Below are 27,957 nucleotides of genomic sequence, written 5' to 3'. Positions count from 1 at the left end.
TTGAGAGAGGAGGTAAACAAAGGGAGGGAGAAAGAAAGAAAATAGCAAAAAAAGGACAGGAAAGTGATAATGTTTCCACCAGGATCGCCTGTGTGAAGAGGGAGAGCGAGTAGTAGTTAAAGCAGGGAAAGAGAGAGAGAAAGAAAGAGAGAGAGAGAGAGGGAGAAGAGATGAATGGAGGAGGTGAAGGAAGGAGCGTAGGTGTAGGAGGGGATGGAGAAGCAGCATTCCTCACCGCACACTTACAGAACGGGACGAGAAAGCAGTTAATCTGAAATCCAGATGACCAACAGAGGGTCAAACTAATCCCCCCACACACACACACACACACACACACACACATAGAAAGCACTGCATCCCCTCTCTCTCTCCCTCACAGACATCAGGACCTCGGTGGCTTTACAAGTCAGCAAACATCCACAGGACTAAAACATCAACTGGATACTTTTTTACTCCTGTTTTTCTTGTAAAACTCTGACTTTCCAGCCTGCAGTCAAAACTAAAGGACTTGTTTTGGGGTCTATTTTGTACTTAAACTGTTTATTTTTTCCCCCTCTGGAGGAATTTCCAGGTGAGTCTCCTGAGGTTTAACTTGTTAAATGCTCCCAGATGTAAAAGTAACTTTAACAGAGGCTTTTGTTTGGGTTAATGTTTTCTGTGCAGATCTCTGGTTTTAATATGGAGATTCTCATTTAAAATCTCTCTTAGCCTGAAAGTTTGTATGAGTATGAGTGTCATTTTCTTCCAGGACTGTGAACACTTAACTGACAGAAGTTGATGTATGGCTGATGACTAATTGTTCTCATTTAAAACTGTCAGTTAAATAACGTGCAGGTGTCCAATGGGTGTCAAACGGCTGCAAAAGTGACAGTTTTAGGACCATATTCATCTTTGCCACATCAAAGCTTTGAAATCTGATTTCATACTTACTGACATGTATTGACAGATGTAGTTGGTGTCACAGTAATTCATCTGTTGATGGACTTGTGTCTTTATTTCGGTCTGCTGAGCCACTCTTTGCATGTAATCCTCCAGCCACCAAAAAAAAAAGTCAACAATAACTATATAAAGATTCTCATGTTGTGTTCAAAGAGCATCAGGAATTGCAAATATTTATACTTGATACACTGTTTGCAAGACACAGACATTTCTGTCATACACAGCCTGTTGCTGGTAAAGTTTGTTTACTATAACCAGAACCAAATGCATTTCACTCATATTTGGTACCAATGAGCACTTAAGGCAAACAGACGCTCTGTATAAATACACTCTTAAGTATTTATTAGCCACATGCAGCTTTGTTTTAATGATTAAAGGGGACCAGCTTTCAGTCATAATACACCACAGGCTAATAGAACTTGCTAGAATTTGCCTAGATTGTCCACCCGAGCTTCTTTCCTGTGCCACTTTAGCAAGCCATGCTAAAACTTTGAGAGATTTACAGCCAATACTTGGAAGGCAAATCTGAAAATAGTTAAAGCAATCAATTAACATCCAGAAAGAGGATTGTGTTTGTCATCCCATATACCCACTTTGCTTCGTGAAACAAAAACCAAAATGAGGACATTTGTTTCATATTTTTAACTCACGTTTTACAACATCTATAAATAAAATGGACTTCTAAAACCAAAGTGGACTATATTCAGCCTCAGAAGTCTTTAAAGAATATGAAAAAGTTATGTCACAATGTAATAAATTTAAATAAATGACCATAAGCCAGATGTTGGTGAAGCGAGTAGGACTGGCGATAATTATTTTATCACGTACCAATATATGTTTGTCAGTCATAAAACATTGTTGTTCAACTTGCTAATTAACCTTTTGGAGACACGGTTGGTATCCAATAGCAACACAAATCCACAAATTATGTTGAAAGAGATTTTCTGAATGAGGATATATGGGCAGCACATGATATTACAGGCTTGCATGGAAAACATGTGGGAATCATATTGTATTCCTCTCTTGACATGTGTTATCTTGAATAGAGCAGCTGTGACTTGGCTGGCAGTCAGCATAAAGCTTTTGACATAAAGATGCATTGGCCTCACTCAGACATTCTTTAAGGAATACACCATGTATAAGTAGTCCGATTTGGCTTTTGATCAGTTCTAAAGGACTTTAGGTGTATAACATATACACTAATAGAGTCGTTAGTAGATTATTGACCAATGGATGTTGCATGATAGCACATTACCCTCACTCATGGGGTAATTGCACAGGGCGTCTCAAAAACAAGATGCATGGTTATATTTTTCATAAATGCAATTATGATGTCGAATGTGTTTTTGTTGTTGGAAAAGGGCTGGCACTTTAAGAAAAAATACATGGCAGGTGATTGGCTGAACCATCTGTCACTCAACATCTATCACAGACAAACCTCAACCAATCAGATCAAGGAACCAAGAAAACATGTTTTCCATCGAGAAAAGCCTTCAGTGCCGTTCTTTGCTCTTTTTTCAATGAAAAAAATACTCTCCGGTTCCGATATAGCTGATTCTGGCAGCGTCGCTAACCTCTTTAGCAGCCATCGAGCAAACAGTCACTTCTCACACACGCACGTCGGCACACACACACACACACACACACACACACACAGCTATAGCGTTAAACCACGCCTGTAGCAGAACCCTTAGCTGCCAATAGTTCGTCTTAGGAAACTGATTTAACTGCTGTTTCCTAGGACAAGAATTAAATTTCACACTCAAATTACACTGATTTCCTGTCAATATATGTGCATCTACAGCCAGTATAGCAACAACCATTTATTGATCCACAGAGGGAAATCCTCTCTTCCACAAGGAGGTCAAAGGTCGGGGTTACGTTCAGAACAGAAGGTCTGAGCTGTTCGAGATTCATTATTGTGGTCAAGGACACTCCAGCAGGAGCTTGAACTTGTGCCCTCAGGTCTCTAATAATGACTTTGCCACCATGGGGCCAAGATCATAAGAATTCATGCTTAACATTTTTAAAAAGCCATGATCTGACATTGGTCCTACACTGTACCTATGGCTCACAATGAATGTCCCATATTGGCTGTGTAAATGTGGTCATCAGTTCTATGATCTAAATGACATGTTGAAAGGATACTGGATGCATTTTATTAGATGTTATACACAGCTGTTCAGCGACCCTCGCTTTTAATACAGCTCAGGTAAGACTAAATCCTGTTGATGCAACAGTTTATACCTTGACTTTACAGAGCAATAAAGGTGTCAGTTCAGTCAGTCCTCTACTATCAGGGGTTATAATCACAGGTAAACGCTGTCAGCCAGCTAGGTCTCTGCTCCTGCCCTCCTTTAATGGCTTTACCAGCTCTCCTGTGTTAGTACTTTGGAGACAGTGAGAGAGGACAAGCAAGGAAATGAGAGGAGAATGTAAAAACAGAGAATGACAAGGCAAGAAGGGAAAGAGAAAACAGATGAGCAGAGATGAGAAAACAGTTTCCCTGTACATTTAAATCCCCTCCCAGATTCTCACCAGACAGAGATAAAGTGGCAGAGCACAACACTTCTCCACCTCCTGCTTATCAAAATCATATGCTCACTGACACATGGTTTTCTTAAATTCCTGCCAAAATCCGTCATTCACCCCTTTGTTCCTTTCTATAGGGGCTGCTTTATGATCAGTGAATGGGCTATGCAGGGAGCCAAACTCATACTGCCAGCAAGAGAAAGGAAGCAAAAAATTATTTCATGATTGTCGGAAACAGGAGAGGTTGTACTACTGTGCCTTAGAGGAATATATGTACTTAATAGAATCTCTAGATATTTGGATTATTATCTAAAACATTAGGAACAAACCACTCATACTTGTGCTAGTCATTGGTTCACTCCATCCAGTGCAATATAGCTAATGGCCTTTGGTGTTTAAGTTCTTAAGAAATACATAAATAAAATCAGCAGCTGTGTGTTTTTTTTCATGAAAAAATGTCCCAGTTCCACACACCCCAAAAACTTAAATTGAAACATTTGGCAGTCGTTCTTTCAAGTTCTGAAATTCTGGATTCAGCATGGGAATGCCTGGAAAGCGCTATTGGCGTACGGCCTCACAAAGCTGCTAGCATGGCTGCAGACTCCTAGCCTACTGTACTTTATATTGTCTGGGTTGACATTACAAGTAGAAGTCCTATTTGCTCTGACATTAATTCATCACATTGGTGAAAGGACAGTATTGCAGAGCCAACATGTCCTTGGCTTCCACCTTGTAGACCCTAATGTAGTACTAAAGAAACCTGATTGTCTTGGCACTGAGACTGTACTCTATTTCTTCTCACCAGTTGTCACTTTAAAAAACAAATCTTTTAATTAATTGAATCTCAACTGTCACCACTGAAATAAATGGTGAGCCTGACTGACCTCTTGGTAGGCTAACGTGTTTGTCAGATCAGGAAGCCAAAACTGCTGTGTGTGTGTGTGTGTGTGTGTGTGTGTGTGTGTGTGTGTGTGTGTGTGTGTGTAAGTAAGTAAGTAAGTAAGTAAGTAAGGGACAGAGCATGATTATATAATTATGAATAACACGATCCAGGTCAAATTCTAGGGCAATTTCCTCCTTTCTTTCTGCCACAAATGTCACACACACACACACACACACACACACACACACACACACACACACACACACACACACACACACACACACATCTGTTAAGTGAATTTGCCTCCATGTGAGGAGAGAACAGAGATAGAGGTGGAAACCAGAAACCCCAAACTGGCCCCTAATGACTTAAAATATGTGTTGTTTGGTTTTACCTGTGAACGCTTCTCTTTCTCCTCCTGCTCCCATCATTTCTCTCTCTCCCTCCTGAGTTTATTAACTATCGAACCTGTATGTAGGGGTGTGTGAGTGTCAATTTCAGTGAGTGTGGTTGTATGTAATTGGTATGTAATACCCTCAAAGGGGTATGTTAACATTTAAACCAACATTATGAGCTCCAAACCACCTGGCATCGTAGCAAAACCACAAATGCCAATGTTAAGTGGTTATTTTCCACTATCGCATTGTGTTGCATTGTGTTAAATTTTATTTTCCATTGTTTGTTTGAGCTACCAGAGTGTGACTTTGAGTCTTTAATCCACCGATGCCGACAGATGAGGTGTCTATTGCACGTCTTCAAATGCACACATATTCCTAGCTCTGAACATGGTTTATGTTGGATAAAAAAGGATTTGAGTTCCCCAAGGAAAACAGTAAAGTAGACAGGCAGGGTTTAAGTGAGTGTTCAAACCTCTCTGACGTGTTTCACCAACCTTGAGGGCGAATAGTTTTGTATTGGGAGAGCTGTTACAGTTGTCAACTTACTCACTTCTGGATAATTCACTCACTTTCTCTCTCAGTCTTTCTAATGCTATCATGGGAATTTACTTTCTTTCTTTTGCTCTTTATTTCTTGTCATGTTTCTCATTTATACAGGTTTTACCTTTAATTTGTCACCCATCTGTACAATCCACTACAACAGCCCTGGATTAAATCCTCTCTAGTATTTAAAATGTTCAGTATTTGTCGACATAAAACTGTGCATCTAAATCTCTTCATCCCTTCCTGCAGGTGTATTAATGACGTAAGCAGTCAGACAGCCATCCAGTCATGGCGCTGTGGTGGTGCTCCAACATCTTCTGCAGGTTGGTTGCAGCGTGGTTCCCCCTGCTCTTCTCATCACTGCTTTGGCAAACGGTAAATCTTCATTGCAGAAGCTCTCAACATCTTACATAAAAGTCACTTACAACGTGACACCCAGTGTACAAAAAAAGAGCCAGCCTATTGGAGTTTTAAGAAAATGTTGTTGTCCTGATATTTCACTGGGGAAACCACTCAGTTTACAGAGAAAATGCCACAGCGATTATTAAGTTTGCTAAAGAAAAACACAATATAAGTATTTTTAGGTCAATGAATGAAGTTTATATACATTTCTTTAGAAAGTTTTCTAAAGTTATCTTGAAAATAAGACAAATATTGGCTCTGAGATGTTAATACGCCTGATCTATTTTATATAAGCCTCGAGTCTATTTACTTTCATTAGTATTGATTTCTTTCCAAACTGTCAGTGCCTACACAGGTCTGAACTCATCTGTTTGCTTCTCCTTCTCTTATCTCATCTTTTTTGATTTTCTAAATTTTCTTCTCCTATATCATACCTTCCCTCGTTTATCGTATGTGCCCCCTCTTTTCTTTTATTCCTAACCGTCTCCATCTGATTGCTTTCTGGTTATACCCATTCCTCTCATCCTACCGGCCCTTTTTCCTGCATACCTCCTCTCCTCCTCTGTAGATCTCCCCCGTAGAGGCCATCCCATCCTGCCCACGGAGCTGTAGCTGTCCAGGTGCTAAAGAGGTCCACTGTACATTCAGACACCTCACCACCATACCGAACACATTTCCTAAAGACACAGAGAGGCTCAATCTGGGGTAAGACTCAATCACTATGCATAATCACACATGCACACAGAAGGATTGAGACATTGTTATCAATGGCTCCCCAAGGGCAACAAAACTAACCACTCTACAGGAAACAGCGTGGAATGTGGTGGAGGTGAGAAGTGTTTTCTTTCACAAACCAAAATGCTGAGACAAGTGCTTATTGGTTTGCAAGATAGTGTCTTGACTGTTCTTTAAAGACCACTTTTTTTATGCTGTAGATCCGACAGAGAAATTAATCTCTTGCCTTAGGGGTGGGATCATAAAAACATATTGCTGCTTGCCATCGGTTTATCAAATGTCAACATTCCTTAAGAACAAAAGAAGCCAGTTGTAGGCCGAAGACAGCAGTACCATCAGTGAGATAATCAGTATGTAGCCTGTGGTGCATTTATTTGACAACATCTGCTTTAAACGCAGAAGATAAGGGCTTAGCACCAGCATGTGGTACTGAAGTGAGTACAGAGGGGATAAATCTAATCACTACCATGTGGGTCTTTGTATTTTGGACGGAGCTTTCACTGCCCTCCAGCCCAGCAGAGAAATAGCCCAGCCACTGTTCTGTATATAACAAATTGCCTTTGTCTAATAATTGGCTCCAAACAATACATATTTACATGGCAAGCTACTTGGCAAGCAGCAGCCAGAGCTACACTATTGTTCACAGGAGGCTTTCCATTCGCGTGCGGGGCTCTGTCGTGGGAACAGCTATCACTGCCTTTTAGGTGCATTACATTTGTGTTTGGAGCAGCTTCTCTTCACGACTGGATATAATTCTTTGACGTGATAGAGCATTTCAGTAGGTAAACAGTCACAAAAGCTACAATGCAGGGCCAAGCTACAGTCAACAGGAGGTAAAATGTCTCCATATGCTCTCCTGTAATGTGGGAGCCATCAGTGAATTCCAGATCATCTTAAATCAAAACGCATGTGCTGTTTTATATAGCCAGCATTACACTACAGGGACTAAGTAACTACGTCAGGAAGGGCTTGGCAACAGAAAGTGCTACATTAATATTAAATTACACCAACCTCTTAACGTCAAATTGAATAAAGTAATAGATTCCTACAACAAGAGCGTTTTGCCCATAGCTTATTGGATCTGTCTTAAACCATTGTGAAGACACATTGCAGGGTAGAAACACCAAAAACACACATACAACACACATTAACAGACACATGGAATATATCATTGCAGATCCACGACATAACGATCAAAAGGTTACAAAGATTTCATGATTTCACATACAGTATCAGCAACACTAACAATGAGTGAGAGGCTGGTTCCAAGTTTGTTGGCGTGCCTTGAAGCAATATGCACTTCTCCCAACACCAAAGTTTATAGCATGAGAACAGGTGTAATGAGAGTAATGACAGAGGCTCTCACCCTCTTACAAGTCAGTATAGCATCAAAATTATTTGGAATATGTACATAATGTTGCTTCAATGGTCGCACATCCATGGTGTAGTATTTTCCCACTGTGTAGTAATGTATGTATGTAATAGCGGCTCTGTCCTGTCCTGCCAAAGTTTTTACCTTAGAAAATGTCCAAACAGTATGAACAAGAAAGCATAGATTTGAAGTCTGAAGTTATATTTATCCTTGTTCTAACTAGCTCAACAATACAATAAAAGAACCATGCTGTTTCTTCATCTGCCTTATTACAAACCTTTGAGGATGCTGAATTTTTGCCTGGAACTGGCACATTTAAGACTGTTTTGCAGGATTGTTGTTTTAAAACGACAGCTGGAAATATTAATAAGTTAGTCAAAGATAGCATTTTAGACCAACTCATGGTGCCAGTGTTGGCTTATTTAACTTGCTAGATACAGCTGCCAGTGACAGTTATCATTTCAGTCGGCATGCACCAGTTAGAAACGAGAAGGCTGCGTTCGTGTATCTCTGTCTGAAATGAAGAACTCGTCATTGTTTCAAAGCTTACCAAAAAATTTGAGTGAATCTGTCACCATCCTCATTGTAAAAAGCGTGTGTGCTGGGTGAGAACAGACAGCTTGACAGGCATAGCAACAGTAACTAAGGGTGAAGCTTAGCGAGTCAATTGCAAAACTGAACAAACAGCTGTCAGTTTACCATGTATGCTAATTCAATGCAGAGAACTGTTTGATGTTGCACTTTTGTATACTATTTTTCTGATTCCCTATTGGTTCCTGATGGTTGTTTCTATGTGTGGGGTAGAAGGGAGCGTCTGTTCTAATGGGAATAAAGGGAATTTCTCAAGGACACTTCAGCAGAGCAGACATTTGGAGGGGGATCAAACCTTTAAGGGCCTAACAGGCTCTAACTTTGTAAACATTAGACCACCCTGTTAACTGGGGTTCAGACCAAGCGCATTTACTCTCTAACGCAAAACTGTTGGTATATCTTCACACCAGGCATGTTTGTATGTTTTATTTACACTCTGGGGCCTGTTTTCCTTTAGTTTGAGTTTAGAGCAATGCTGTTTGAATTCAAAACTGCTTTAATAAATGCAGGCGTCTATCCTCTTTCAAAGGAACTGTGGTGCCAGTTGTTCAATGGGGATGTGTGGGCCACCTAGAGACAACACCAACACACAAGGATTTACGGTTGTGAGGGATTGGTGTATCTAACAGCCAGAGAGCCTGGCATAGTGGGGGCTTAACATTCAGCTATTTCTTCATGTGGTGTATTATGATACAGTAATGAATTATGAAGATCAGCATATACAAGTCTGCAATCAATGAGGCTGAAATCAGATTTACTTCCTCCAGGGATCTCTAATCAGGTGAAAAGTTAACAAAACTGCCACAAAACGCAAGGTAGCGCATGTAATAGTTGGCTGCAAGGTCTAGTCGACTTGTAATTGGGCACTGCTGAATCTTACAATTTACATTCAAAAGCGCAGCAACAACAAACAACAAAGTGAAGGCACAGTGGTATGAGAAGAGCCTACAAACCTTGGCATGCTTGTCCAACGGCATCTGAAACCTCTTTGTCCAAACCTTTCCCATGAAAAACATCCCAAAAAACATGTCGACTTTGTACAGTGATTGGCCAGGTGTGTGGAAGTAAGAAAGCAGGGTGCTGAAGCTGTCTTTACTTCACCCAACTACTTATGTTACTTTTACAAACGAGTGCACCACCATGAATGCCTCTGAGGGGAGATCGTCCAAAAGTATGATTAACTCTGTGACTTCAAAGATATGCAAAAGACACAGAGGTCTTGAAGAGAGGTCAGTTATGCAGCAGCGAGAAGTAGTCTATGAAATTGGCCTTCTTTGCCCTACTTTCAAGAGTGGCAACACAAACACATTTGCCCTCAGACAAGGTCAGACATGTCTAGAGGCACACTAGTTCATTTCAAGCATACTTAACTTTGGTGCCTAGTCTGCTATGTCGTTTACTAGTGCCAATATGAGCTTTAACACGGACACATTTTGCTGAAAGCCCCTAAAATACTGAAAATAACACTCCCTGAGCATGACTACCGTAGCCAATTTTCTCTCTTTCCATCATTTCTTTTCATCTCTTTACCATTTCTATCTAATAAAGACATAAAATGCCCCAAAAGATAATAATGAGGTTCTATTTATGAACTGTAACCACTGATGGCTTTGCAAAGTTGTGTGACAAGTCAATGCACATACCAGGACACATGACTGCTAAAAACCACCAATCCAAAGTGTCTTTAATGTGATGACCATCAAATGTTAGACCAGCTTCATTGTTTCTTGAAATATATTATGTGAATACTTGGAGCTTCTGTATGCTGAAGGAATGCAACAGCTTTCGTTATGGTATAAGAAAAAGCCCTGCCAAGGTTCGAAGTTCAGTTCCCAATGGGGAAACCTACACTGAAAATATGTGCATTATGGAAAGGAAAGACACTCTGGATGAAAGTGACCACTAGATGATATATTGTGCTGGCTGTTTTATTGATGGCAATGGAAAAATGCAGAATCTCCCATATGTGTTCAATTGGGAAGGGATAACTGCACCCAGGGAATGTTTTACAGTTTGGGAACTCATTGTAGGATAGTAGACGCCGTTAGACAATACTGTACTGATTCCTGGTGTTGGAAGGCCTGACTAACTCTCACACACAGAAATCTGTCAAATGCTGTCGGCAGCTGCCAATACACAACATGCTCAGCTGTATTCCTTTCATGAATTTCATGTCTTTGGCTCTGGCATCTACTGTTCTATAATGTACTTGGCAATCAGTTTGACTCTGACAGAAGTCTGTTGTGATGTGCTGAAACCGGAAGACTCTAGGAGAGGTTTTTTGATAGTTCTTTATATTTTGATTGACATATACAAAAATCCGGTGATCGGTTTGTGTGTTTCACAGCGTTGGTAGTTGGATTGATGATGTTTGGCAGTGGCCTCCAGTTACTGATGAACCTTATATGGACGGCGATCTCAGCGTTATTCAAATTTTACATATAAGTTAGACATTTGTTACAACAATAGCCAGAAATAGAGAACTGAGAAATAGAGAAAAATCTTTCACGTTTCTTAGGACAGCGGATTTGTTTATTTCCGGTACTTCCCCAACTCTACAACGCCTCCCTCAGAGAGTCAGACACATCCTCTCTGTAATCTGACCTCAAACACAGACAATCAGAAACTGCACAAGGTCACTGTACATATGGTCACTTACACATGGACACCTTACACATGGATACTGTAGACATGGTCACTTTACACTTGCCATTTTTGCACATTTTGCACATTTGAAAGTGTGACTTTAAACTGTACATTTTAAACCTTAATATATTATATATATTCTTAATATATTGTATGTCTATTACATCTGGAGTATATGTAATGGAAATTCTGATTCTGATTCTGTATACTGGGCAATCTCACATCTGTACATTGATGCAATCTATGAAGGTTGTGAAGATGCAGCATAGTAACCTTGATCTTGTGTGTGTGTGTGTGTGTGTGTGTGTGTGTGTGTGTGTGTGTGTGTGTGTGTTTCCTCTACATTTCACAAGGTGAGGTTTTAAGACATAATTGCAGGTCAAAGGTTGACTGACGTCTCTCTCTCTGTCATCCCTCTTTCTTTCTTTCTATCCATTCTTTCCACGTTTTTCCTCCTTCATCTGAAAGGTCACATTGCTCAGACAAACATGGAAGCACTGACGGCTAACTAATTTTAGTGTCCTATCCCTCTGACCCCATTAATGACCCTCTGTTACGCTTTCATCTCAGTAACTGGTCCTGTTTATTTTCTCTCCCTAACAGTTATAACAGCCTGACAGAGGTGGAGGGGTCAGAATTCAGGTCACTACGGCAACTGGAAATGCTCATGTTGCATGGCAACGACATTAACACAGTCCACCCTGGGGCATTTTACAGCCTGAGATCATTACAGGTAAAGTTTGTGTGTGTGTATCTTGGTATCTTATAGTCTATAGTTAATAATACTAATACTTACTCTAAATGTGTCTTCACTATTAGGCAGGCTTCTAGTTCCTTACTAGTTTATATAAAGGTAAATAATAATACATTTGAGCTATTTAACCTCAACATTTATGCATCTTTCTCCTGACTGGAAACTCAGTTGATTGTTGCATTTTGTGCACTAGTAAACCATGGACATAAGCCCTTATGGACCTGAGAGCAGACAGACCTGCACCCACGACTGAAATATCTGACTTAATTATGGCCCATCAAAAAGAATCAAGTCCCATAACTTCTTGGACTTTATACTGCAAGAACCTGTGTTTTTTCCTGTAATCTGTTAAGGTCCAATGGTTCCAGCAGATCAAAGTTAAGAGTGGTTAAATACTTAAGGTTGCTCATGTGGTGTCTTAAGTTTCTGTCTCTTGTAAACCCTCTTGAGTGTTTGCATCTGTTACCTTCTCTATATCTGGCTCCAAATCACCGTTGGAGCAATTAGCAAAAACAAACAAGATTAAGGCCATAGGTGGAAACTAAATTTCATTGAATTTTCGCTCTTTTTCAACTGTAACATTTATTTTCTACAAAGGGAGATACATGCTCAACAAAGAGAAAATGAGATGTGTAAATATCTATAGTATATAAAAGTAGCTAACCACACTGGGGCTGGCTAACAACAAAGGAACATACAAACAGAGCCAAATCAAATTTCCCCCCTGCCTAAACCACATTTAAGCCAGTAATTAGTTGCGCTTTGATTGCTTGACTACAAATGCATCGAGTCTTGTTGGGTCCAGATGGGTCCAATCAGAATCTAAATTTGTATTTCAAACAGACTGAAGATCCAGGCCAATACATCCGACTCAATTACATCAAGACCCAAATTGGGTTAGGTTGTACATAAGTTATAGGAAGAACAATTGTCCCCAAAGACCTCTAATATCAAAATAATGAGGATGGGATCTGTTCTGTTGCAACCTTAATTTGTTTTGGACTAATGAAGTTTAAGCTTAACTTTCTAAAGGAAAATCGCACCTAGTGCAGTTTAATGACAATGACTCAGTCAGTAACAAAATATAAAACTGAAATAAAATCAATCCATTACTCTGTGTAATGTAAAAAGGGTTGTTCATGCAGCCAAACCCACTGAGAGCGCTGCTTTTCTGCTGCTTTGCACATCTGTTCTACTATTAGCCACTTTGAGCTTATTGTTTTCTGTTAACAAGGAGCCAAATAAAATTTAAAGCATCTAGCAAGCTAAAGTTGGCAGTATCTTTTGTGAGGAGTGGATGGACTTAACCAGAGCTAAAAGGCTGCTGAATGTGGACTTGCCAGCTTGCCAGAGACACATCTGCAATGTGTCTGGTAACTCTTTAGTCATAGCAACTTCATAAGCGAATTGTATATCAGGGCTGTGTCCTTCTGTCCCCTTGTTAAATAAAAGCTTATTAGTTTTTATGTTCAATAAATGTCACTATAACACTGATTGTCTTTTTCCAGATCTTGAAGTTGAGTTACAACAAGCTAACATCGGTGAACCCTGGTCTGTTTGAAGGCCTTGTTGGTTTGATCCGTCTCCATCTGGACCACAACCTCATTGACTTTATAGAGCCATACTCCTTCTCAGGCCTGACCTCCCTAAAACTCTTGCAACTGGAAGGGAACCTTCTCAAAGAGATCCACCCTCATACCTTCATTACGGTATCACTACTGGGAAGCTTTTGGACCTCTGGACTCAAGTAAGAAATACAAGATTATTATCTTATTTTTTGATTTTTTCAAAAATAGAAACCACCTTTTTTTTTTCTTAAATATTGTCATAAATTGTACTTTTAAAGCATCTATTTCTATATTTGTTTAATCCTTGGTAAGTATATCTTGAATATAAGGCATAAAATGGAAACCTGTAAGACTTGTGTCTGTCTTTGCATGCTTACAGGAATGTCAGTTAGAAGACACATAGATACCACAAATTGCTTATAGGTATAAAGTTGCTATGTCTGTACCTCATACTTTATAGGTAGTGCAGTATATTTGTTTCCTTAACTTCTGCACAATACATTCAAAGATTAAAACCCTGCACACCAATAACTGAAGGAAATTATACATATATGTTTTTGTCTCAGACACTTACACCTGTCCGACAATCTATTGGAGCATCTCCCTGCCGCAGCACTGAAGACAGCTTCCAGGCTTGAGCTCCTCTCTCTACATGGTAATCCCTGGACCTGTGACTGTCAACTCCACTGGTTGGTAGAATGGAGCTCCACACATGAAGGTAAGGACGAATGAATGAGTACTTCAGTGTTATTTTCTCACATTAAGCCTTTATGAAATGTAACACTATTCCTTCTTTACTTCTGTGGTGCCAAAAAGGTTTTATCCAAAGGGTGGACAGTGTAAACTTTAAAGCATGCATTCATTGATTTTTTTAGGAGAACAAGCTGAAACACAACATTGACATATTATTGATATATTATTACACTGTGAATTTCTGCAGAGTTTGGTGATCATTCTTTGTGGTTTCATTATTATTAGCAACCCCTTTCACTTCACATGAAAACGTACCTTTAAATTATTGTTTAGTGCAGCTACAACACTACCCGTCACAACAGAAATGGAGATGTAGAGCATGATACTGAGTAACATGACTGATGAGCTCCTGCCAAGGCAAAAACACTATGTGAAACAATATAATCTTTTAAATTAACACTATTAATTAATTAAATTAATCTGTCCTAGACAGATTAATTAATACCTAGTTGTAACCTATTTCTATATAGACACAAAAGTCAAAATTGCATCTCTGGGCTTCAGAGAAGTGTTTGTGACCAGAAGCAGAACATAGTACTGCATGTCTGCCATCCAGCTTCTGCACCACATATGAAGGACACGGCTATTTTCAGTAAATTGACTGTATTAGATCCATATGCCTATGAAGAAAATTGATTAAATTGTTTACTTTTTCTTTATCCTTCTTTCTCATTCAATATTTCTCATGACAAGTGCTTTGTCTTGTTGTTGTCATTGTTTTGTTTTCTCAAATTATCTTCTACTATCTAACGAGTTCCATATGTTAACTGTTTGTAGCAACAGAACGGTTGATAATCTATCATTATGTGTATGGCCTGCTTCATGTGAAAATAAGGGACTGTGACTGCCAGAACTTTATTAGCGGATGCATGAACCTTCACTGAACTCAAACTCATGTGTAGATAAAACTGTATCTGCATTTTCCCAAACCCCTATAATCCCAGATTCATGATTTGTTTTTTCTTTTTCTCCCCTCTTTTTCCTATGTCCAATCTTAATTAATTCCTCACTTTTTCCTTTACTCTCTCTTTATGTACTTCACTCTAACTGCCCTTTCCACCTTAACCTTTCACCTCCATGGTCTCTTCTTCCAATTCCTTGGATTTTTTCCATCGTTCCTTGTCCTTTTGCCTTTTTATCTCTCCCTCTCTTCCTCTCTTTTTCTCCAGGCATAATAAAATGCAAGAAGGAACGTGGCACAAGTGAGACTTGCCCCCAGTGCTCCTCTCCTCAACCCCTGAATGGGACCCTTTTGCTTGGACTGACTCCAGACAAGCTTACCTGTGAACGGCCAGATCTTCGCTCCCCCCTGAAACAATGGGACAATCCTGTGTGGGCTGAATCAGAAGCAGAGCCTGACCTCCCATATACCCGTGATTTTGAAAAGCCTTTAGGCCATCTGACGATTGTTCTCTCCGACAGCCATGGAAACAGTGCTCATGTGGCATGTGAAGTGCGCCACCCTGGAGACAGTTCACCCATGACTTGGATGGTAAATCCACTCTTACCTGGGGAGTTATCTGTCAATGTCTCACTGGTGACTGTCCTTGAGTGTGAGATTGACCGAGATACACTGCAAAATCTGTGGCAATTGGTTGCATATTACTATGAAAGCCCTGCTATCTTGGAGAGAGGCCAACAGAGAGGAAATGCAAGCAAGGTCACCTATCAATATTCCCAAGCCATAAATGAAAATTCCCCATATTTCACTGATTTAAAAGGGTATTTGGTAGCAGAACCCGCGTGGCTGCTTCAACCCAGAGTCACTTTGAGACTCAACAGACAGCAGACAACAACCAAGAAACTGGTGATGGATTTCACTACTGTAATTACCAAGCACATAAACAGCCATAGAGGGCAAGAAGATGGCAATGACCTAGCCATTTCCTGGGCTCTAATTCGCAGAGGGACAGCAGGACGGGTTCAGACTGCTCTCGATGGTTCAAAGGTTCACTTGGAGTGCAAAGTTGTCACTTCTGATCCGGAGGTGAAAATAGAGTGGATGCTTCCAGATTTGTCCATTGTGGAAGATGCAACTGATAAGATTGAAATTTCTGAAAGAGGAGAACTTGTGATTTTAAATGCCACACTGTCCGAGTCAGGTCTTTACCACTGTATGGTCAGAACCAAAGCTGGTGTGGACTTGATGCCTTTGAGGCTCACCATAAAAGAGCACTCACTCAGCCCCACTGCTTTCAATGGGCAGAAAATAGTAGTTGAAAAGGGACGCTCATTTTCTCTCCCATGTGAGGTGACCTCAGTCCAACCAAGTCAAACTATGTGGTACCTACCCAAAAACCAAATTCTTCTACCCACACAACAGACAAGACGAGCAGAAGTTATGGAAAATGGGACTTTGGTGGTAAGGAGGTTGACACAAGAAGATGCAGGGGAATACAGCTGCTTGGCCTCAAATCTCTATGGAGTTGACATGCTATCACACATGGTGGAAGTCACAGGAGAAAAGGCTTTTGATAAGTCCAAAGTACAGACTGAGAGAGATCAGCAGATCTTGCCAGTTGGCGTGGAGGAAGGAGAAGGTTCAGGAGGAGATTACCAGGAAATTATAGGTCCTTTTGCTACGCAGATCCCGAAAAAGGTAGGAACACAGCAAAGGAATCCTAATGGGTTTTCAAAAAGGATAAGAATGAAAGATTCAAAGAGAAAACCCAATAAATCTGTTAAGGAATTAGATCCAAATCGTTGGGCAGAGATATTGGCTAAAGCTAAGGCAAAACCACTGCCCACAGAGCAGTCATTACCAGAGCCCAGCACTGTAACTGTCCAAACAAGAACGTCCAAACCTACTACTACAACTGCGACTACAATTGCTACTACTCCAAACAATTTACCCCCTACTACTACCCCTTTTGATATTAGAATACAGCCAACAAACTTCCAAATCGATACAAAAGCTAAGACTGAAACCTATTCTACAGAGAAGAAATCAAATAATAAAAAAGACTCATTGGATACATCAGAAAATCAGCAAGTTTTACAACCTCCGCCTCCCAAAAGTACAGAACCAACCTCGCACCATGTTGGTGGGATCGCAGAAAAAGCAGAAGTTGTCACAGACCCTCCTGCTGTTGTAACTCCTCAGTTGGTCGATCGGTCTAACAGTAAGCACTCTGGAGAGGAGAGAAGGAACTACAAACTTGTTCCTGGTCAGTCAAACAGGAGAAGGCCGCCTTATAGACGTAGAAAACCCTCAATCACAAGAGTTCGTCCGCACGTACACCCCTTCTACCATTCATCAAACAAGCTGCAAACAACTATTCCCCCAACAACCACCACCACTCCAACAACCACCACCACTCCAACAACAACCACCACTCCAACAACAACCACCACAACTACAACTACAACTACTACTACTACTACTACTACTACTACTACTACTGCAACAACACCTATTCCAACCACAGTAGAAAACTATGAAAACTTATCTGCTGAGTATCAGACTGAGGAAGATGAAGGCGAATACAATGAAGAATATAATTACAAGGATAGTGATAGTTTGGATGCCAAGGAAGATTTAAGCAGTGAAACATCCCATACCACCAATGATCTTGACAGTAACCTTACCACATTCCCACCACCTAGAGAAAAAGATCCCCATGTAGGTAGCTTTCCAGGTAGACAGAATTTACCTAATCCAAAGATGACTGTCACTCCAAAGCTAGATAGTGCCCTGCATCCAACGGAAAAGACTGTTAAAGAAAAGGAGAAGGACACTGTAAAATTGGAAAAATCTGAGAGTCAGAGGGTTGAGATCAGAACGCAAACTGAAGAAAAGGGCAGAGACCATAAAAATGTTGCGGAAGAAAGGGACAGGGAGGTAATGACCACAATGGAAGGGCAAGAAAAGACAGAGGAATCTAAAAAGAAGTGGGTTACACAGAGCAACAATGCACAGGATAGCATCCGATTAACGACACAAAATAGACCAAGAACTAACATCCGACCGACACTAGAACAAAATACACCAACCAGAGCAAAAACTTCATATTCCAAGGTCCTTACATCAAATTCAACAAGAGGCAGAACAAGAGAAGAGGTCACACGGAAAGAGGATAAAGAGCCAAACAAGCCAAAGGCAATGCCTGAGATCTACAGTTTCCCAGTAATGGAACCAGTTCATCCCTGGCTCCATCAGAACAAACAGGGAGGGGGGCAAACTACTACTTCAAGGACAACAAATACAAACAAAGACAGAAATACAGGAAGACGAGGTGAAGTGAATCCAGGCAGGCATTCCCAGCCTCCCAGAGTTTCCCCAACCTCCCGCTGGCCTTCACACAATTATCATCATTACTATCCCCTCTACCCCTCCTGGCCAGGTCAAAGGTCATTTCCTCATCAAAGGCATGGTAAATAAAGCTGCTTTGTAATGATTACATTATTAAATGCTTTTTTTTTTAAATTGGGTGTCATGACAAATTGTGACAATAGCAAAGATACAATGTTGACTTAGTGTTATGATATGTCACTCTTATCCTAATTAGAATGTATGGATATGTATTTCATTAAATGTTTGCTCCTAGGTCCTGGATCACACCCTTTGCCCACACACCGACCTTGGCCTCTTCCCCACCCTTGGGCTCAAAACCCACTTGTCACCAACCGCCCTGAGATCACAGCAGAAACAGTGAAGCCCACACCAACAGTTTCTGGAACAACAGGAAACTCCAGATTTACACTCTCTAATCCCCACCTGTCACATCATCATCTAAATCATCATGTGGATGCCAGGACCCAAACCAGAGATCAACTGTTTCTATCAAGACTGAGGAACAGATACAGACAGGTATGATGAGGGGTGTCATGGTCAGTATGCAGTATGTGATAAATCTAATTGTGTATGCGCTTTAATTTGCCTTTCAGTGTGTAGCCTATGATTTTAACTTGCTTTTTCACTTCATTTTGACCATATGTGTAATTAATAACGTTAATAATGGCTGAACTCTCTTTAGCTTTACCAGTTCAAGTGCCCTTCTATTTTGCATGCTGGCTGTTTGGCTGTCTGGCTGTTGTTAATGGTATTAATGACTAATGACTATTACAAAATGTATGCTTTGATAAAGGCACATTCGCACCCACAGTATCAGCATACACTAGTGTGATCAATAGCCTTTTGGTATTACAGTACAGCTATTACACACGAAAAAAACGATGTACCTCATATTCAAGTCATTCCATTCCAGAGATGGGATTTAATTCAGGCAAATTGGTTCATACCATAATAATTGATCATTCTGGTTTTGATTTTTCCAGGCACAGCTCGACCGCATTGCTCAGCTAGGGAAGATAGTGACGCCAAAACCTCGCACTGGCTACCACAATCCTCCATCCCCCATCACACCTAAACCCGACTCATCAATGTATAGACCCTACACCCCTAAACCACCAGCACCCACTGCTTCTTATATGTACACCATGCAACCTCCAAAGGCCGCTAAACCTTCATCATCATCATTCTCTGGTTTCATCCCAACCCCTTATCCTTACCACCCCATCACCCCTGGAGTTCTGTACGAAGGTCGATGGCCTGTTGGGGGTAGGTACACTTTTGATAGAAGTAATGTATTTATAATAGAAAATTAGCAGCATATTTTAATATATTTGAATCAGTAATTTTTATTTTTTGCTGTTTATATGTATCTTTGTAGCAGGACGAATCAGCTCGCGGCGGCCCACAGCTGCACCTCCTTTCCCATGGGTGTTGGGAGCTAAAAATGGTGGGGCGAAACCCCGTATTACTACGGTAACCACAGCTAGTGTGTCAGTACTGGCAGAGAGTGATGTGTTCCTGTCCTGCAAAGCAACAGGGAATCCTGAACCCAACATCGCATGGACCAAAGTTTCCACAGGTAAGGGAGCGAGGGATAAAAAAAATTGAGAAAGACGGAAGGAATTAAGGACAACAAGCAAATAATACAACATAGGAAAATGAGACATTTCAAGGGAAAATGATTGCAGTCTATGTATGACTTTCAGCTCATTTATCTCATTGGCCCCAAGTCAAATCTGCCTGCAGCTATGTCTATCTTTATACCATCAGGGGGGACGTCAGAGAGGTTTTAAAATGTGGCATAGTCAGTTATGAAAAATAATAAAATTCAAAATTTTGCCTCCTCATTATCTCCTTATCCTTTTTATTCCCTTCTCAGGTGCCACCATACCCGCCAACACCAAGCATGGTTCCCGTTTTGAAGTCTTAAAAAATGGAACTTTTGTCATTAAAAACATCCAGCTTCAGGATAGAGGCCAGTATCTCTGCACGGCCCAGAACAGGTTTGGATCAGATCGCATGGTCATCACCTTAGCTGTCCAGACGGAGGCACCCAAGATCCAGCCGCCTAAGTCCACAGAGATAGCAGTCTACTTAGGGAAAAGTGTGACTCTTGACTGCTTTGCTTCGGGAAAACCACCTGCCCAAATTTCCTGGATTCTTCCAGACAGGATGTTTGTGCGTGAAGTCGGGACTGTTCACACTGTCCTCTCTGCAATGTCTCTGCTTCAAAATGGAACCCTGCAAATTCACTCTCCCAATTTCTCCAGCAAAGGGGACTATAAATGCATTGCAAGCAACGCAGCAGGTGCTGATACAATTACTTATCATCTCCATGTGGCAGCGCTCCCTCCAAGCATCAGTGAAGGAACAACGGATACTGTGATCATTCAGCCAGGTATGGTACAGAAATTTAAAAGAATTTTACATAACAGAAACTGTTCATCGTGATATGGCTGGTGGCAACATTAGAATGAGTAACCTAAACTAATAAAATAACATTTAACCAGGCAGGAGTGTGTATGTCCACTGCTCTGTGAAGGGCGAACCATTGCCCGCTCAGAAATGGACACTCCCAGCAGGCGTCCATGTCAAGCCATCCCAGTTTCTTGGACGCAGGCTGTTTGTCTTCCCCAATGGGACGCTGTATGTGAAAAATGTTTCGCCAGCTGACGCTGGGAGGTATGAAATTATTTTTTCTTCATATGATTCAGTGTTTCTGTCTATGCACTGGTTGAATATGTGTAATTACTGTATCATAAGCCATGTTTTTGGTTTTAGTTGACCTACCTAGCAAAATCTGAATGTGTTCTTAATTGCTTAAGCAAGTCAAATAATCCTTCCACAGGTATGAGTGTATGGCCACCAATGCTGTGGGCATGGCCAAAAGAACTGTCCTGCTGGAGGTGAGGGCAGATTCCCCCTCCATCTCCCGCCAGCCTCCTGCTCCTCTCCCTGTCCCTCCAACCCATCATCATGGTGTGCCATCCCGCCAGCACTCTGTCTCAGCTATGTACGGTTCAGCTGTCTACCTTCACTGTCCAGAGTCTACTGGATCCAAAAGAGGGACCATCTGGCAACTACCCTCCAAGACCATCATGGAACATAGATATAGGTAACGTCCTTTGGAAATTCATGAATTATTATGTGACTGACCAATTTTTAATACATTAAATGGTTTTAGTTTGAATTAAACTTCAGTGACTGCTTTAATCTCAACCTCATTTCTCTCCCCCATCTGCCTTCAGTCCGGAGAGACCAATTAAAGTCTTCCGTAATGGGACTCTCAGGATACTTCAGCTAACAGAGCTGGATGGCGGAAATTATCTGTGTGTCTTTCAGCGGCCCAATGGGGAGGACATGGAGCTCTTCCAGGTATGAACGGGACAGATAACGACATCAGGCAGGTTCATTTTGCTGCCAACTCTTTCCCATTAGTCTATGTTTCATTCCTGAAGAACACTGTCATAACCCGGCTCCTAGGCTATGACAAATACAGCATAGGACACAATATATATATATTTTTTAATTTATTGGTTTATTTTAACAGGGACAGTGTAAATTAATTAAACATTCCTGTAAATGCACCAGAGTTAGCCAGAAGGCTATTTTCCATCTGTTGTCCCTGGACAGATGTTCTAGTCAACCTAAAAGTAAACTACAATACAATGTACAATGTTAAAATGTTAAAATAGAAAACAGAATTATCACAATGAAGACAATGGATTAAATATTAAATAGATGGCTAGTTATGAGTGAATTTATTATATTAACTTAAACAACTGAGGTTATAAGTACAAATGTGAAGTGTGTCAGTCAGTAACATCAGTAATGTAAATGTGGATGTGTGAGCAATATGAAGTGTAAATGTTTTAAAGTTAAACCAAACAAAGAGAATGTGCTGCTGCTGCTGGCGGGGATGCAGCCGAATGCGAGAGAGAGACCAGAGCAGAGTTGAGACTGGGTTTTTATCCATTAAGGAGCGCCTGAACCAGGTGCTCCAAATCCGTACTCTGCTGATGGTACCTTCAAGGACACATAGGAAAAACAGTAACTGGTCAACCACATCAGCACATCAACACTAGACAGGGACCGTCACACCCCCCCCCTCTTAAAAGTCGGTGTCCCAAATGGATCACCGGCATACCATCACCACACCACGTTCATTCAACAATCCCTGCCTTGTTGTAAAGATGTCTTTATACCTTCCTTCAAGAATCAAAGAAGTGGTCTGTTCTCACAGTCTGTATTGGGCTGGGAAAAACTGTAATCGCAGGCCATTCAGCGATCAATACCTGACTAAAGTCTGTCTCTGTATTGTCCAAGCTTCCACTGCAACTTTCTTTCACATTAAAGGTCCAGTGTGTAACATTTAGGAGGATCAATTGGTAGAAATGGAATATAATATCAATTGGCATGTTTTCGTTAGTGTATAATAACCTTAATATAGAAAACTTTATGTTTTTGTTGCCTTAGAATGAGCCATCTTTGACTACAGATGCTTCAGGTCACCTTTCATAGAGTCTGCCGTGTTGAACCGCCATGTTTCGTAGCCCAGAAGGGACAAACCAAACACTGGCTCTAGAGAGGGGCTTTCACGCATTTTGCAACCACCATAGTTTCTCTTTCGTGCTTGCAAAGGGAGGGTGAAGCGAGGGAGTCACGATCTGCAATTATACAGCTAGATGTTATTACAGTTTTTCTCGATTGTTTACACACACAATGGGCAAAACCCCTCAATTCTCCAGCAAAATTAAACTTTACATTCAAAACAATGTTATTTCTTCTCAAAATGGTATTTTGTTTTCAAATGACACACACAAACCATCATATGAATAGACATTTATAAGAACCAGTTGAACACTAATGTGCTCAATGTAAAACACTATGATGAATGGAAAACACTTCTTCTCCATTCATAATGACTTAGGCCTTTTTTTTTGTTCAGTGTTACACTTACTACAGACAGTATATACAAAGGTGTGCTGTAAAATATTTGAGAATATAGTTTTTATACTCAGAACACACAAATACACGGTAACAAATATATTTTATTTTTCCCACAAAAACAACGTACACAGTGAACATCCCAACCAACACAAAATTGCACATACAGTGGTCTACATACCAAACAACAGAAGAATTTACTGTATACAGTTACAGTAAAAAAAAAATGCTATGCTGCATCCTCTCTTCTGTTTCGGTCTGGCCACGGCACCTCATCCACATCACAAGCAATGTTTTCCCTGGCCAAGCAGCGAGGGAAATATCGCCTAGAATGGAAAATCCAGCCATGAAAAGCATCAACTGCTATATCTAACCCTAACCTGTCGCCCTTTTATGCTAAAGCTCTGATTGCTAATTGTAAAAGTGTGTGACAGGTATTTGCCTTTGTGATGAGTGTGCATAGTAGGGCAATTAACTTTAGAATTTTGAATGACAGTGTGTTCCTTGTGAAAACAAGATATTTTCTTCATGAAAATTGTGCCAAATGCAGAGAATTGGGAGTAGTCTTTTGAAAAAAGTGTGTTTTAGAACTGCAAATTGAGTGTAAAGCAGGAATTGTGCTTGTAGTTTAGCAGAATTGGTTCAGGGGGTTGGTGCATGAGTTACATGTTGTGGTCATTGTGTCTCAACTACCAGTATTTGTGTGTAAACAATTGAGAAAAACTGTAAATCCTACACATTGGACCTTTAAAAGTATTTTCTGTATGTGCTCATATTTCTTCATGTATTTGCTTTTTCAGGTAGAGGTGTTAATGACCCCTCCCAGAATCGAACACGTGAGGGCTGCACAGGCCAGGGTCACCTTTGGAGAAAATTTCCAGGTAACTATGGGGAGCCAGCTTTTCCATATCACCTGTATTGGCTAGTATATGGTTAGTAAGTGGTCATAGATAATGGATAAATGAATGGATCTTAAAGCATCACAAATAGATTTTTTTAAGCTGTCAACAAAACATTTACATATTAACATGTTACAAAGTTTATATAGTTGCCTATTTACAATATATTATCATTCAGATGGAGTTTCACTACACACACACACTACAGACATTGTCATTGAGACAAATGAAAAAACGGCATATGGAAAACATAAAAATTACCCTTAACCAATAAGGTCTTCATTCAGAAATTAACCTAGATTCCTCTTTACAATTATTTCTCTACCTCATCTACTTATTCTCACTCCTTTGTATCCTTTTAAGGTGGACTGTGTTGCAACAGGCCTCCCTGATCCAGAAGTTTCCTGGAGTCTCCCAGATGGAACTCTGATCAACAATGCCCTTCAGTCGGACGACAGCGGTATTCGCAACCGCCGCTATGTTATTTTTGGCAATGGAACTTTATTTCTCCAACAAATGGGCAAAAAAGATGAGGGTGACTACACTTGTTTTGCCAAAAACAAACTGGGCAAGGATGAAAAAAAAGTGAGCGTCAAAGTGGGACCAAATGCTCCAAAAATTAAATTAAAATCACAATCACTGCTGATGGCAAAGATAGGAGAATCAGCTAAATTGAGTTGTCAGGCAACAGGTGAACCTACACCAAAAATCATGTGGATCTCACCAAGAAATGATGTGATATCAATGTCATCAGAAAAATTTCAGATCATGGACGATGGGACGTTAGTGGTGAGAAAAGTAAGACTGGCTGACGAAGGGAAATATGCTTGTGTGGCACGAAATTCTGCTGGTGATGATGTTAAAAACATGAAACTTGAAGTTGAACCACAGGAACCCTTTATCAATGGTATGAAAGGGAAGAGCACCACAAAGGTTTTGGCTATTTCCTACCAAACAGCGCTCCTGGATTGCAGAGTGGAAGGAAAACCTGAACCAAGAGTCTGGTGGGTTTCTCCTTATGGTCACTCCCTACCAACACCCTACTTGGGCGGTCGCTTCCAAGTCCACCGGAACGGGAGCTTGGAGCTGAGAGGGGTGAGAAAAACAGATGAAGGGAGATACATGTGTCTGGCTAAAAATAGTCTGGGTGAAGCCTCACTTTTGGTTGAATTAGACGTGGCATCAGTAGCTGAGAAACCAAGTTTTGCTGTCCCCAATATTGAAATCTTACCAATAAAGCAAGGCAGTGGGCTATTAAGCCTGGAGTGCCCTGCTCGTGGCAAACCCAACCCAGAGTTTGCATGGCTTCTACCCAATGGGACAATGTTAATACCTGGTGCAAGACTCCAACGCTTCATACATCATCTGGGTAATGGAACTCTACAGATCTCTCAACCGGTTGCAAGTGATAAGGGAGTCTACCGGTGCCTGGCAAAAAATGTTGCAGGACAAGCAGAGAAACGTTATTCGCTGGAGGCGGGTAGAAAGCCACTGATCAGAGGATCTACAGGTATGTTTTTTCATCTCAAATTCATGAAGCAGAAGTCTCCTTAACGTAACGTAATTCTGAGTTGCAATGACCCCTTTAACGTCACATTCAAGAGCCAACCAAAAACCAGCTAAAGCCTACCGATTCAATAAATGATACATTATATTGCAGTCAGTGAAAGCCAGAGAGAAGGACTTCCCTCAAGACAAAATGTATTATAGATTAAGATGCAGACAAACAAGCAACAGGGTTAGGGTCAGTAAGGGGTTAGGTCAGGGTTAGGGTTAGTGTGTGGTAAGGTGTCTCACCACACACACATACCTGTGCCGTATTCACGCATACTGCAAAAAAAGAGTGTAAATTATGAAAATAAGTGCATAATTATGGGACAGTAAATTTCAGGTTAGTGGGACCTACAGTATCACTAGAGAACCCCCCCCCCCACTCATAGGACGGCCGTTCACACCACTTTGCCTACAATACTCATACAGAAACACATGAAATGAAGAAAAGAGGAAAAATGTGATCAGTTTACAGAATCAATTAAAACTTCACCCCAAGGACTAAACAACTCAGGTTAGACAATGCCCTAAAGGTATATTAAGAATAAATGGGAAGACTGGCCATAATGCCTCATTTTATGATTTTTTATGAATTTTATTGCATTGTATTTTTATTGTAGCAATTATTTTTGCATAAAATATACTTGTTGTAAATATACTGTTATAATTTCACTTTTCCAGGTGGGATGAAGATCACTTATGGCCTCAATCTCAACTTGCCCTGTACTGTGGATGGTTGGCCACAGCCATCAATCACATGGACCCTACCTAATGGTCTTGTTTTGGACAAACCTCAAACCATTAGCCGGGTATCTTTTCTTGCCAATGGGACCCTCCAAGTCAGGCACGTCGCCACTTTTGACAAAGGAACCTACGTCTGTAAAGCCTCCAACTCTTTTGGCTCATCTACACTATCCTACCCAGTTGCAGTGATGGTTTTCCCACCACGCATCACCAGTACGCTGACCTCAATAACAAGGGTCAGCCGGGGATCACCAGTGACATTAAACTGTGTTGCAAATGGTATTCCTAAGCCGGATATTTCATGGACGCTGCCTGGACGCACAACACTGGTTCCACACAGCCGGTTCACAGTGCAGGGGGGGATTCATATGACAGAGGAGGGAAGTCTGGTCATACAGAACCCCGTACTCATGAACTCTGGCATTTACAAATGCAACGCTAAAAACGCACTCGGCACAGACTTTAAATCTACTTACCTACAAGTTGTCTGAGTAATTATAATTATTACATGGGAAAATCTCACAATAGAATTAAGACTGGACAGAGGTTTTTCCATGAAGATTTGAATATACTGCATAATAGAGAAACTCTGGAGAGAGACCTGAAACTACCTGACTGTTGGCTTGAGATACCTTGCAAAGCAGTTTCCGCTGAACAATGAAGTTTGAAATGTAGATTTCACAGTTAACATTCACCTTTTGTAATTTTTAACTGTAGTATTTTGTTTTATGGTGCAAATGTTGCAAGCATCTTTTAAGCCTACATTTTGGACAAACATGTCTTTTTTTGCCTGTTCAGAGATGTGCCTTTGCAGCCCATTGATTCCATTTCACATTCCCCATACAGATAGTTTGTAACATTTGACCTTGCAGTGCAATTTTATTTTAACTTGACACAGCTTGTTCTGCAACTGTAATAACTTAAGACTCCTCTCTCTTGTTAGGGATATATCTACAGTAAATGTAAGTGTACCCCTTATATGACGATTGTCTATGTGTTGGTAGAATTATAACTTACAGTGATTTCAGCGGTTCATGGCAAATATTTAGTTGCTCACATTACAAAATAGACAACAAACACCTTAGAGACTTTTCTCTGTGAACTTAATTTCATCAGCAAGTAATGAGTAGTGGAGTGGGTATATCATTGACTATTCATACTTATAAAGTGCCATATTTTATGAACTTGGTGAGCAATAACTATTTTCTATGAGGATACAAATGCACCCTATTGCTGCTCTACAGTGTGTATCAGCGAATGTATGTATCAATGTCATTTATTAATGTTTAACGGTGGGAACATAATGGCTCATAATAGCTACATTGTGAGCTTACAGTAGCTGTTAAAACAAAGGTGCACATAAAAAATATGCGAGTATATAATTTATAAGTAAAAAATAAAACATA

General features: G+C 40.6%; 1 protein-coding gene across 1 annotated transcript; it reads left to right on the top strand.

Annotated features, from left to right (window-relative positions):
• si:ch211-159i8.4 (matrix-remodeling-associated protein 5) lies at window positions 1–27,957 on the top strand. The gene is made up of 17 exons (XM_051419059.1): window positions 1–571; window positions 5,545–5,670; window positions 6,266–6,402; window positions 11,645–11,774; window positions 13,304–13,542; window positions 13,930–14,081; window positions 15,286–18,489; window positions 18,664–18,926; window positions 19,394–19,676; window positions 19,789–19,989; window positions 20,290–20,808; window positions 20,921–21,092; window positions 21,259–21,525; window positions 21,659–21,785; window positions 24,158–24,238; window positions 24,620–25,766; window positions 26,489–27,957. The coding sequence occupies exons 2-17, from the start codon at window positions 5,584–5,586 to the stop codon at window positions 27,040–27,042; spliced, it is 7,563 nt and encodes a 2,520-aa protein (XP_051275019.1). The 5' UTR covers window positions 1–571; window positions 5,545–5,583; the 3' UTR covers window positions 27,043–27,957.

Source organism: Dicentrarchus labrax, unplaced genomic scaffold (genome assembly GCF_905237075.1).
Source record: "Dicentrarchus labrax unplaced genomic scaffold, dlabrax2021, whole genome shotgun sequence".
NCBI lineage: Eukaryota > Metazoa > Chordata > Actinopteri > Moronidae > Dicentrarchus > Dicentrarchus labrax.
The sequence above is the reverse complement of the archived record's forward strand: the minus strand, read 5'-3'. Positions and strand labels throughout refer to the sequence as shown.

Excerpts from the sequence above, each read along its gene's own strand:
- si:ch211-159i8.4 (XM_051419059.1), top strand. The coding sequence starts at position 5,584 with ATGGCGCTGTGGTGGTGCTCCAACATCTTCTGCAGGTTGGTTGCAGCG. Across the intron at positions 21,526-21,658 it reads ATCATGGAACATAGATATAG|TCCGGAGAGACCAATTAAAG; the intron begins GTAACGTCCTTT and ends ATCTGCCTTCAG. Across the intron at positions 24,239-24,619 it reads CCTTTGGAGAAAATTTCCAG|GTGGACTGTGTTGCAACAGG; the intron begins GTAACTATGGGG and ends TATCCTTTTAAG.